We start from the raw sequence: 13,788 nt of genomic DNA, 5'->3' as shown, positions 1-13,788 counted from the left end.
ATTTCACAAATATTTTATAAGATTTAAAACAGCATCAACGATTTCACAGATTTCAAAAATATTCTAAGAGACTTTAAACTATTTTCAGGTGGCCGTTTTAATAGAAAAAAAATCCCGGTCATTTCCCGGTTCGCAAACATTTTTCACGGCCAATGAAATTTAAAAAATCAAACTATATTCTAAACATTTTTCCATACGAAGTAATAAACAATAAGCATTCAAAGTGTAACTCTTGAATTCCAAACTTTTAAAATTGAAGTTTAAAAGTTTTTAATTCAAAAATTGTGTATTCAAATGCTCAATAACTTACACGTATTAACTGGAAGGTACTAACACTTTTAAATTGAACAGTTTTAACTGAAATTCAAATATACTGCAAAATTTAGAACTTTTATAAATTACAAAGTTCAATGATTCTGATTAAGTTCCAAAAATATAAATCCACGTTAACATTTTCAATAGTCTAAATCAAAGAATCAAGCAATGAACTGAAAAAATTGTCAAAATTATATTATTTTAACGAATGTTAAGTAAGACACATTAAAAATAGAAAAATAATTTGTTTAACTTAACAGTTCTTAAATTAGAAGTTAAATTATTTTTATTTTAAATAGTCTAGGCATTCTTTAAAATTTTTACAATTTTATTTCAAAATCTAGAAGTGGTTTTAAATTTTTTCAAATTCAAAATCATTTTTGAATTTTTTGTCAAAACTTTTAAACATATTTCAAAATTAATTGAATTTTTTCTATAACTTTTAGAAAATCCTGCAAATTAAACAAAAACTAAATTTGAATTTATAAATAACAATAAAACACTTATTATTTGTAAAAATATTAGAGTAAGATTAAGAGATATTTAGAAGTTTTAAAAAGTTTCGAAATAAATTTAGAACTTGAAATAATTTCAAATACTTACAGCCGAATTTAAAATAAAATTTTTGCAGATTTCAAACAAAAAATTTAGAATTTTTTAAAGAATTGTGAAAGACTACAAAAGAATGAAAATTTTCTTAAGATTCTCAGGCTAATTGAAAATGATTTTTTCTTAAGATTACTCAAATTTTTTCTACAAATAAGAAGTGTTTCAATTGTTATTTATGCGTCAAAATTTAACAATTTCACTTATAAATTAAACACTTTTTAAATAAAATAATTCAAATTGTAACGCTAAAAATTTTAAAGTTCTTGGAAAATGTAATGATTCAAAACTTTCTATGTAAAAAAAACAATTCAGTTTCAAATTGTTTTCTTTTATATATTTGGTTTCGCTTTACTCGTCTTAAATTAACAGTGAAATATTGCTAAATATTAAATACTTATTCTTTCTCTACATTAAGAAAGTTCAAATTAAATGGGATAAAAATTAAATAATATAGACTCACAATATTTTTAATTTAATAAAAACCTTTAATTATGACTATATTATTACGGATTTATTTTTAAGTTGAAAATAGTATAATACACGTTTACATTTTTTAATGGTTAAAAAAAATTAATAGAAATAATATATTAATAAATTTATTTATTAAATTTAATATAGAAAATAATATAAAGGAAGATCAGAAACTCTAAATTAAAAATATATTATTGATAAATCATGAAAATTTTTATTTAAAAATAAAATTATCGGAATAAATGATATATTAATTTCAATTCTTATAAAGACTTTCGGATTGAAACAGATACAATCTGGAATTTCTCAAATTTTGAACGGAGATCTAGAATTGTTTGGTCAAAGAAATTATTGTTCAGATTTCTATACTTAGAGTACAGATCCATTTTAAAAATAATTTATTTATTTATATTTACAGTTGATAAAATAAAAATGTTTTTTATCAAAAAATTTCAACTTTAAATTCTTTAAATTTTTTATTGTTTAAATCTTCAAAACTGCACTTTAATTATAAAAAAAATTTCGATTTTTAAAACTTCTAATTTTTAATTTTTTGTTAACCTTTAAAACTGCATTTTTTAATTCTTTAAATTAAAATATATGCTTTTAAAAAGGAAAAAACTAAACTGAAAAATTTTTAAAGTGAAAGATTTTCGAATTAAGCATTCTAAACTAAATGATATAATAATTGATAAAAATCACAATTTAGGAAATTATTTAAAAACGGTTGAAATCAAAGCTTGACAAAAATTTTAGAATAAAAATCTTGTAAAATTCCCGGTAAGAAAAATAAATTCACTGTCATTTCCCGGGGTTCCCCGGTTCCCATAAAATTCCCGGTTTTCCAGGTTTCCCGTCCCAGCGACCAACCTGATTTTAAAAGATTTCACAAGGATTTCAATATATTTGAGACAAATTTCACAAATATTTCAGAAGACTTTAAAAGATATAAAAAACTGTTATAAATATTACTGAAGATTTCAAAGTATTTAAAAGATTTCTCAAGGAATGCAAAAACATTAAGAACATTTTACACGATTTCACAAATTAAATAATTATTTCCGAAGATTTAAAAAGATATCAAGGATTTCAAAGATTTCACAAATGTATCAGAAGATTTCAAAGTATTAAAAAAAATGTCACAAAGATTTTTAAGAAATTAAGATTTCAGAAATATTTTAGAATATTTAAAATATTTGACAAGAATTAAAAAAAATGTCTAAATATTTCACAAACATTTAAGAACATTTTAAAACATTTTAAAAGACTTCACAAATATTTTGAAAGATTTCAAAAAAGTTTCAGAAAAATTCAAAAGATTTCACAAATGAATTTAATATTTCAGACGATTTAAAAATATATCAAAAATTCTACAAATATTTCAGAAAATTTCAAGGTATTTAAAAAAATGTACAAGATTTCACAGATTTCAAAAATTTTAAGAAGGTTTGAAAAAAAAAGATGAAAAATTTCTTTACCATTTCATTCTGAATCTTCTGGATTTTGTCTCTCGCCTCTTCGACATTTTCTTTTTTGCCAGTGATAATAATCACGTCACTTTTCTCTCCCTCGGCTGGCAAATCGATCTTGGTTTGCGTCTCTTCACGAATCTGTTGAATAAATTACAAACATTAAAAAGAGAGACTTTTTTTAGGCAACTAATAATTTACAAAATTATTAAAATATTTGGTTTGAAAAATCGCACCTTGCGAATATTGGCACCGCCCTTGCCGATGATGTATTTATGGAATTGTTTGAAGATCGGCACTTCGAGGACAAAACTGCTTTCGCGCAGTTCCTTCACCAATTTCATCAAGTGTCTGTGACATTTTTCCACGTCCTGTTTTGGCCCCCGAATTTTAACAACGTCTCCTTTCTCTCCTAAAATATTTTCAAAAATATTGCAATTAACAGACAATTATTTAGATTCAAATTAAAAATAATGTACACACTTTGAAGCCTAAATTACATTTTAAAGTATTCGAAAAATAATTTAAAAATTCAAGAATTGAATGTAGAACAAATTTTGAAAACCTTTAAAGTTCCAAATTTTTGATTTTCTAAAATTAATCATTAATTTAAACGCGTAAAATTTAATTGAATACATTTTTTTAAACTAAATTAAATTCTTCGTAATTTACTGGCTTAGTGAAAATATCCATAAATGTACAAAAATATAGATAAACTAATAGAAACCTTGAGCGGGAATAATGATCTGCACTTGGTTGAACTTATCCCTAATTTCTTTGATGTTGTCACCCTTATTTCCGATAATCTTTCGGTAAAATCGATGCTCGATCGGCACATCTTTCTCAACTTCATTCTCTAATTTATCCACCATTTCCAACAGTTCCTATCAAAACAAAAAAAAAATTAATTATTATACTTTATTAAAATCATTGCTGAACCTCTGAAATTAAATCGACCATTTAAAAACTATACCTTCTCTGCCTGCGAGACTCCAGTGGAATTTCCTTCAATTCGAATCAAATTGTTACCGCCTTCTTCAGATATCGTGATAACGACACCCATTTCAGTTTTCAGACGATTCACTGTAAAAATAGTTCAATTGACAATGTGCTTTTTCTTATAATCGCTATAATAAGAAATTTTTATTGTAATTTCTGATTACCATTGGTTCCATTTTTCCCGATGATATGCTTATAGTACTTAGGATCGATGTTTAATTCCCTGAAGACGAGTTTGGCCACATAGTCCTCAGCCATCGAATGAATTGTATTCTTCACCCTCTCGACTTCCTCCGGAGGTCCTTCGATTTTGATTTTGTTCTCTTTGTCGTTAAATTCGACATTCACTTTGCCCATATCCTGGGTAATTTTCTTAATATTCGCACCCTTGGGTCCGATAATATATTTGTGGATCCACGCCGGCGCGTCCACTGCGTCATTGCACATGCTATTCGCTTTTTCGTAGACCTTGCTCAAGGCTAAAAACCGAAATATTTGTACATAAATTAAGATAAATAAGAGGGTAGCCATTAGATTATTAAAAAAGTAATCTCGGGCATTTCTTGCGTATTCACGATTTTCAGCCATTTCTTCCGGTTGATCAAATTTTCTAATTCGAACTTTTCAATATTTAAATTTCAAACTTTTAACCAACAAGTTACAATATCAAAAGAACATGAATTTTCTACAAAATACTTCGATTTTCAACTAATAAAAGACAATTTTTCAAACAAATAATTGATTTTTTAAATTCAAAAGGCCAACTTTTAATTAAAAAAGGAAATAGTGAAATTTTTGGTTAAAAACATTATTTTTCAACCGAACTCATGAATTTTCAACGAAAATGATGAATCTTCAACTGCACTAGCCAAACTTTTTAACGAAAAGCTTTAACTGTTAACCAACTAGTTTTATTTTTAAGTAAAAAAATTATTATTTAAACAAGAAGATTAATTTCTACCAAAAAAGGAAAATTTTCAACTAAAAAATATAATTTTTCAATCAAAATGATGAATCTTCAACTAAAATTGATGAATTTTAAACCAAAAACATACATTTTTATAGAAATACTAACTTTTAACCGAAATGATTCATTTTCAACCAAAATTATGGATATTTGACTGAAATTCTTCAATTTTGAATAAAAAAGATGAACTTTCAAAGAATAAGATTAATTTTCTACCAAAAGATTATTTTTTTTACTAAAAGGCATACATTTTTAAACAAATAATTGATTTTTTAAATTAAAACGGCCAACTTTTAATTAAAAAAAAAAAGGAAATAGTTCAATTTTTGATTCAAAAAATTAATTTTCAACGAAAATGATGAATCTTCCACTGCACCAGCCAAACTTTTGACGAAAAGCATTAACTTTTAACCAACTAGTTTTATTTTAAAGCAAAAAAATGAATCTTTAACAAAGAAGATTAATTTCTACAAAAAAAGATGAATTTTCAAGTAAAAAATATAATTTTTTAACTAAAACGATGGAATATTCAACTGGAATAGTTTCATTTTTAGTTTGAATATTTATCTAGAATACTTGAATCTTCTACCAAACTGATGAATTCTCAACTAAAATTATGAAACTGTAACTAGAATAATTAAATATTTAACTACATAAATTAATTTTCAAGTAATACAATTAATTTCTACAAAAAAGACGAAATTTCAAATATAAAATATAATTTTCAACTAAAAAAAAAAAGAATTTTTGCAATCAAAAATATAAATCGTTAAATTTCCAGTTAAAAACAAAATTTAAATAATAATAATTGTTTAAAAAAAAAACAAAAAAAATGAATTTTTAACTAAAATGATGTACCTTTTCAAAATAAAAAAATGGAATTTTCAACCAAAAAATTAAAATAAAATGATTAATATTTAATCAAAAATATGAATTTAAAAAAAAAACGATGAATTTTTCACAAAGACGAATTTTCAAATAAAATACAAATTCAACTAAAACAATGAAACTTCAATTGAAATAGTTGAATATGAAAAAAAAACATTTGACTAAAAAAGATAAATTTTCGATGAAAACTTAAAAATTATTGTTCAACCAAAAAGAAGACTTTTCGACTAAAACTGTGGGATATTTAATTGGAATAAGTTAAATTTTCAGTTAAAAAAAATTACTTTCTACAAAAAAAACTAACTTTAAAAGAATTGTTACATTTTCAAATAAAGTGATGAATTTTCAACTAAAAATGATGAATCTTTACTGAGAATACTAGCATTTTTGACCCAAAAGATACATTTTCAAACAAGAGGATTATTTTCTATCAAAAATATGAATTTTCAACTAAAAAAGATCATTTTTCAACCTAAAATTGAATAATTAAATTTTTAGTCAAGAAATAAATGTTCAACCAAAGAGGTGAATTTGTACCTAAAATAATGGATTATTCACCTCAAATAATAGTTACATTTTCAGTTTGAAAAACGAAATAATTTTCAGCAAAATAGTTGAATTTTCGGCAAAAAATCTTTTTTATCCAAATAAATGTATTTTTGTTTTAAATTATAAATCTAAAAAAAATAATAATTTTCAACAAAAGAATTTAACTTTAAAAAAAGTAATTTTTTTCCAACCTAAAAGATCAATTTTTAACTAAAATGATAAATATTTAACTGTAATACTTGCATTTTAAACCGTAAATAAGCATTTTTAAACAAGAAGATTAACTAGCAAAGAAAAAGAAAATTTCCCCCCAAAAAAGTCGACTTTTAACAAATATGTGGATTTTCAACGGAATAGTTGAATTTTCAATTAAACAAGATCGGACCATTACAATTTTCAGTTAAAAGATTTAATGTTCAACCAAACTAATTAATTTTCAACCAAAAGGATTACTTTCTTTTTGAAAAGACGAATTTTAAACTGAAAAAGATCATTTATCAACCCAAAATTGAATAATTAAATTTTTGGTCAAGAAATAAATGTTCAACAAAAGAGATAAATTTGTATCCAAAATAATGGAATATTCAACTGGAATAATAGTTACATTTTCAGTTTAAAAAACAAAATAATTTTCAGACAAAAAATTAACAAATTTTCAACAAAATAGTTGAATTTTCGATAAAAAGATCCTTTCCATGCGAAGGAATTTTTTTTTTTTTAAATTATGAATCTTTAACCAAGAAAAAAAATTTCAACAATTTCTATCAAAAATTTCTAGCAGACAAAGAAAATTTTCCATAAAATAAGTCGATTTTTAACAAAATATGTGGATGTTCAACGGAATAGTGGAATTTTCAATTAAACAAGGTAAATTGTCATCCAAATTGTTGAATTTTGAACAAGAAAATATTAGTTTTCAACCAAAAATGGACATTCAAATTTTCAGTTGAAAGAATTTACGTTCAACCGAAAGGATTAATTTTCAACCAAAACGATGAATCTTCAACTGGAATAGTTGAATTTAGGGTGACCGTTTTAATCAAAGACTTCAAAATTTTTAATTTTTATAAATTACATATTTCAAAGATTCAGATTAAATTCCAAAAATATAAATCCACGTTAACATTTGCAATACCCTAAATTAAAGAATCAAGCAATGAACTTTAAACATTTTCAAAATTATATTTTTTTACAGTAATTTCAAGCTAGACAAATTAAAAAATTAAAAATAAACTTTTTTTAACTTAACAATTTTTTACATTAGAAGTTAAATTATTTTCATTCTAAAAAGTTTAAGCATTCTTCAAAAACTTAAAAATTTTATTTCAAAACATTGAGAAATCTAGAAGTGGTTTTATATTTTTCCAAATTTAAAATAATTGTTGGAATTTTTTCGAAACGTTTAAATATATTTTTTAATGAATTGAATTTTTCCTACAACTTTTAGAAAATCCTGCAAATAAAAAAAATCCTTAAAATTTGAATTCACAAATAACAATAGGAACACTTATTATTTGTAGAAAGTTAGTTATTTTAAGGGATATTTAGAAGTTTTAAAAATATCAAAATTAAATTTAGAAATTGAAAGGATTTCAAATCATTTACATGAAGCTTGTGACCTGGAAAAATTGGTCTATTCGTGACAAAATTTTAGAAACTTTTAAAGAATTGTTAAAAACTTAAAAAGAATAAAAAAATGTTCTTAAGATTCCTAGGAAAATTAAACATGATTTTTCATTTTGAAAAATTACTGAAACAGAAAATTTGTTTAATATTTAGATGATCAAAACAGAACCTGGAAGATTTTAAGGATTTTTTTTAATTTGCAGGATTTTCCAAAAGTTTTAGGTAAAATTCGGTTAATTCTAAAATGTATTTAGAAGTTTTAAACAAAACTGTGAACACACTTCTTTTCAATTATTTAAAGACATTTTAAGTTTTTAATTAATTTTTAATCTTTTAAGTACTACGAAATATCTCTTGAAATTACACAAATCTTGTTTAAAAATAATAAACAGTGAAATTTATAATGGTTGAGAAAACTAATTAAAATAATTTATTAATTTATTTATTCACTTTAATAAAAAAAAATAATATAAAGGAAGGCCCAGCGGCCACCCTGTGAATTTTATACCAAAAAGATAAATTTTCAATCATAAACCAGTATAATTTCTCAACAAATCAAAAATAAATACAAATGCAATAATAAATTATGAATTTAATTAGAGTAAACACTGAGCTTATCTGACAAATATGCGATTGTACATAAAGTAGAAATCACTTTTCTAAATTGGCAAAAATTATTATAAAATAATGAAAACTTGAATTTTACTGCAATCAGAAGTAAATTCCTAGTTTTTTAAAATTAAATTCCCCGCTTTTTCACAGTTAATAAAGTTCCCTGTCAATTCACCAGAACTTGATGGATATTTTTTTTTTAAATAAAGAATTTACTTACCAACTCCAAGCTTGTCTTGAGGTCCACGCAGTGTTATCGTCCCAATTGCCGAATCGTTGGAAGGCATTTCTACACTCACTCCCGTCAAGGAGAGAATTTCGTTTATCGTGCTGCCTCTTGGCCCAAGCACATATTTGTGCTGAGCTTTTGGAACTTCTACGGAAACGGTCGCACATCGCTTCTCCTAAAAAAAAGTACGAGAAATTATATTCAAATTCTTTGACCTTGAAGTTCTTTGTAAGCAAATTAAAAAAAAACGCACCATATCTTTATAAATGGCCTCGATTTTCTGCCTTGCGATAGCAACGCATTCGGTCTCTCCCGCAATCGTGATTTCATCTTTTTGAACCGAAGGGGGAGGAACGTTAATCAGCGCTCCTGTATCGGCGACGAGTTTCGCCAGATTTTCATTATGGGCTCCCACAATAAAGGGGTGGTAGATTTTTGGCACAGTTACCCTCACAAAGGCCTTTCTTGACTGAAACGAAAATTATTTCCCAATTTCAATTAACATCTGCCTTTCTATTTTTACAATTATTCTCTTTCAGGGCTCGAAATCACTTCAGAGATTCAAAATAGTGTAAGAGAGTGTACAGAGTTTTGCAACTTTATCATAAATAAGGCTTTTTTCAGTTACTAGGAATTTAATTAATTTGTTTAAATTATCAAGATTTGACAAATTATAGTACAAGATATTTTTTAATATATTAGCACCATCTAATGATTAAATAAAACTAAAAAGATAATAATTTCTTGAGTTTTTCCACAAATTTGAATAATAATTCATATGAATTTTTATTATACCTTCTTATGCTTAAAAAGCGATGCACATTTCGGTAAAATTAATGCAGTTACTATATTAAATTCAATTTAAACCGCTTCAAGTTATTCCACTCTTCAACTAAAAATATTCCATTTTCAAAAAGATATATAAATTTTAACCGTAGAGTTGAATTTTGAACTTTAAATGGTCAACTTATAATCTGCTGTCCAACCAAAAAACCTAGTATGTGACATTTGCCATAGAGACTATTTTCCAATACATGCAACTAACTGAATTTTTAACCAATAAATATAATTTTTCAACCAAAAATTGAATAGATCATTTTTTAGTTAAAAGAATTGATGTTCAACCAAACAGATTAATTTTGAACAAAAATTATTTAATATTCAACTGGAATAGTTACATTTATAGTTGGAATATTTATCTAGAATATGTACTTCAATTTTCAACTAAAATTATGAATATTTAACTAAACAGATTAATTTTCACCAAATAAAATTAATTTTGGTCAAAAAATACGAATTAAAAAGAAAAAATTTCAACACAAAATAGAAATAGTTAAGTTTGTAGATAAAAAAATGAATATTTAACAAAGGAGATTAGTTTTTGACAAAAATGATTAAATATTCAACTGGAATAGTTACATTTTTAGGTAAACAAGAAAATTCAAACAAAAAAACAAAAATTATTTTAACTAAAATGATGGAATCTTTTTTAACTGAAATAATGCCATTTTGAACATAAAAGATTAATTTTTAACCAAAAAGATTCATTTTATATAAGAAAAAGACGATTTAAAAAAAATAGATGAATTCCAAACTAAAAACATGAATTTTTAAAGAAAGAGTTCAACTTTCAGCCTAAAAGATTAATTTCCAACTAAAGTTATGAATATTTAACTGGAATTCTTCATTTTTCAACCAAAAAGATGAATTTTCAAAAAAGAAAATCAATTTTCAGCCGAAAAGATTAATTTTCTATAAAAAATACGATTTTTTACCAAGACACGAATTTTTAACCAAACAGTTGAATTTTGTACTTAAAAAAATATATTTAACGATGAAATCTTTTTTAACTAGAACAATGGAATTTTCAACACAAAAGATTAATTCTTAACCAAGAAGATTAATTTCTATCAAAAAGACGAATTTTCCACTAAAAATTATAAATTTTGAACTAACAATTAAATAGTTAAATTTCTATTTAATTTTTTTAATTGACAATTAAAATGATGAATTTTCAACTGAAATAGTTGAATTAAAAAAAAAATGAATTTTCAAAAAAAAAAATAGAATCTTGAAATGCAATAGTTTAATTTTAAACAAAACAAAAAAATTCATTTTTATCAAACATGATATTTTTTTAACTAGAACAATTGAATTTTCAACCAAAAAGATTAATTTTTAACCAAGAACATTAATTTCTATCAAAAAGACTAATTTTCCACTAAAAATTATAAATTTTGAACCAACAATTAAATAGTTAAATTTTTATTTAATTTTTTAAATTGACAATTAAAACGATGAATTTTCAATTGAAATAGTGGAATTAAAAAAAAAATAATGAATTTAAAAAAAAAATAGAATCTTGAAATGAAATAGTTTAATTTTAAACAAAAGAAAAAAATTCATTTTTACCTAACATGATATTTTTTTAACTAGAATAATTGAATTTTCAACCAAAAAGATTAATTTTTAACCAAGAACATTAATTTCTATCAAAAAGATGAATTTCACACTAAAAATTATAAATTTTAAACTAAAAATAAAATAGTTATATTTTTAGTTAATTGACAATTAAAATCATGGATCTTCACCTGAAATAGTCGAATTAATAAAATATTTGAAAAAAAAATAATAAATAGAATCTTCAAATTGGAATAGTTGAATTTTAAACAAAACAAATTAATTTTTACCTAACATGATGTTTTTTTAACTAGAAAGATTGAATTTTCAACCAAGAAGATTATTTTTTAACCAAGAAGATTAAGGGCATGTGATACTTAGAAAATTGTCGATATTACCAGTTTTAGGTTCCCAGGGCTTTTTTTCTAGAATAATAAATATTTTGTCTTAAAAAATTGGGAAATGATAGCGAACATGCTAACGGACGTACCCACAGACTTCTTTTGTCGGTTAAATCAAGAAAGTTTTAATTTAGCAAAATGTGATTAATTTGCAAAGCGCTTAGGAAATAGTATCGTTTTTTTCAGTGTTAGATTCCCCCGGCTTTTTTCCTAGGATAAGAAATATTTTGCGTTCAAAATCTGGGAAATGATAGCGAACATGCTAACGGACGTCCCCACACACTTTTTTGTGTTTTCCTTTTTATCAAAAAATTTTTGATATTGCTAACAACGTGCGTGTATATTCGAGGTTATGTGTGTTACAATTCACCCAAGCGTTACTTCCAAACTACACGATATTTTTGGCCGAAAACTTTGGATTTACAAATAAACACAGTAACTAACCTCCCGGAACTAGCCTTGTTTGCAGGCAATCAAAAAAGTTTATTTCATAAATAATTTCCAGATTATCGGAAAGGCAGAGATGAAAAACGACATAACCTCAAAATAATGCATATGCATAAAATTTGTATTTAGCACAATAAATTTTTTTGTTATTATCCATCAAAAAAGAGTCCGGGGACGTCCGTTATGATATTTTATAGCATCTCCGAATTCAGTTTTAAAAATTTTTCATTTTTGTGGAAAAAAAGTCGGGGAAACTGTAAGTATTACATGCCCTTAATTTCTATCATAAGGACGAATTTTTCACTAAAAATTATAAATTTCCAACTAAAAATTAAATGTTTAAATTTTAAAAAATTTTTTTAATTGACAATTAAAATGATGAATCTTCAACTGTAATGGTTGAATTAAAAAAAAAAATGAATTTTCAAAAAAAAGAGATAGAATCTTCAAATGGAATAGTTTAATTTTAAACAAAATAAAAAAATTCATTTTTACCTAACATGATATTTTTTTAACTAGCATAATTGAATTTTCAACCAAACAGATTAATTTTTAACCGAGAACATTAATTTCTATAAAAAAAAAAAAACGAATTTTCCACTAAAAATGATAAATTTTCCACTAAAAATGAAATAGTTAAATTTTTAGTTAATTGACAATTAAAATCATGGATCTTCAACTGAAATGGTCGAATTAAAAAAATGAATTTAAAAAATCAATAGAATGTTGAAATGGAATAGTTGAATTTTAAACAAAACAAAAAAATTAATTTTCACCAAACATGTTTTTTTAACTAGAATAATTGTATTTTCAACCAAAAAGTTTCATTTTTAACCGAAGATTAATTTCTATAAAAAAAAACGATTTCTTTTTAATCTAGAAAATTCCCCAACATTTCAGAATTCTATAAGTCCGAAAGCCCAGTAAATTTTTATCATTCAAGAAAATTCTAGAATATCTTACAAAACTTGGGATAATCCAGATTTCAGAAAATTAAAGAAATAAAAAAAAATCAAGACCATTAGAACATAGATTATTCCATGTTATTATATTAAACAAATTACATCATATTAAATACATTTTGAACTTAGATTGCCCGAATTAAACATTTTTGTTTATTTACATTTTTTTTGTTCAATTTGGAATGATTTTCCGCTTTTAGATTTTGTTTAAACTTGAACGGTTTATGTTCGAAGCCATGTACATACGTTCAAACATTGTTAAATTTAGAATTGATTTATTTTAAAAACGGTTCAAATCAAAATTTTAAAAATTTTCAACACTTCCAATTTGATATTTTTCACCCTGGAATGTGATCAATTCAAATGACAGATTGTAAAAACTCTTTCGTAATGAGATCATTTTTTAACGCTAAATAATCAATTCACAATATATCGACAAATAAGACTTTCATTCGAAATTATACTTTGAAACAGTCTGACTAAAATATTAATCTCATTGTTTAGTATTCGAAGTAAAGTGGATGATAATAAAGTGGAAAACGAAAGGAAAAAGTCGCCTAAAGTGGAAAATAATCTAAAACTCACTCACTAAATACTCTAAAGCATCTAAAACTCACCTGCTCATCAGAAATCACTCGAATATCATGCTCGGCCTTCTCGATTCCCTCCTTGGTTCCTGTGATTGTTATTATATCAGATTGTTCTTGGATTTGCGGAACCATAATTTTTGTCGATGTAACTTTCTCCAAATCCTTTAGTCTTTGCCTCTGCTTTCCCAGAATCCATCGATGGTGTTCTTTCGGAATATTAATCTGCTTCGTCGACTGTAAAATTTGATTTTTTT

The 13,788-nt window shown here is 24.4% G+C and overlaps 1 protein-coding gene across 2 annotated transcripts in view; it reads right to left on the bottom strand.

Moving 5' to 3' along the window:
* Nucleotides 1–13,788, bottom strand: part of LOC117176530 (vigilin) — a 75,135-nt gene that overhangs the window by 45,513 nt on the left and 15,834 nt on the right. For both annotated transcript variants that reach the window (XM_033366793.1, XM_033366788.1), the window contains 8 exons: nt 13,562–13,768; nt 8,988–9,203; nt 8,726–8,909; nt 4,028–4,342; nt 3,838–3,947; nt 3,592–3,748; nt 3,101–3,276; nt 2,874–3,005 (listed from right to left, as the gene is read on the bottom strand). In XM_033366793.1, the coding sequence (XP_033222684.1) occupies nt 2,874–3,005; nt 3,101–3,276; nt 3,592–3,748; nt 3,838–3,947; nt 4,028–4,342; nt 8,726–8,909; nt 8,988–9,203; nt 13,562–13,768 (1,497 nt within the window). The remainder of the gene's footprint in view (nt 1–2,873; nt 3,006–3,100; nt 3,277–3,591; nt 3,749–3,837; nt 3,948–4,027; nt 4,343–8,725; nt 8,910–8,987; nt 9,204–13,561; nt 13,769–13,788) is intronic.

Source organism: Belonocnema kinseyi, chromosome 1 (assembly GCF_010883055.1).
Source record: "Belonocnema kinseyi isolate 2016_QV_RU_SX_M_011 chromosome 1, B_treatae_v1, whole genome shotgun sequence".
Lineage (NCBI taxonomy): Eukaryota > Metazoa > Arthropoda > Insecta > Hymenoptera > Cynipidae > Belonocnema > Belonocnema kinseyi.
Note: the sequence above shows the minus strand (reverse complement) of the source record. Positions and strands in the feature narration are given on the sequence as shown.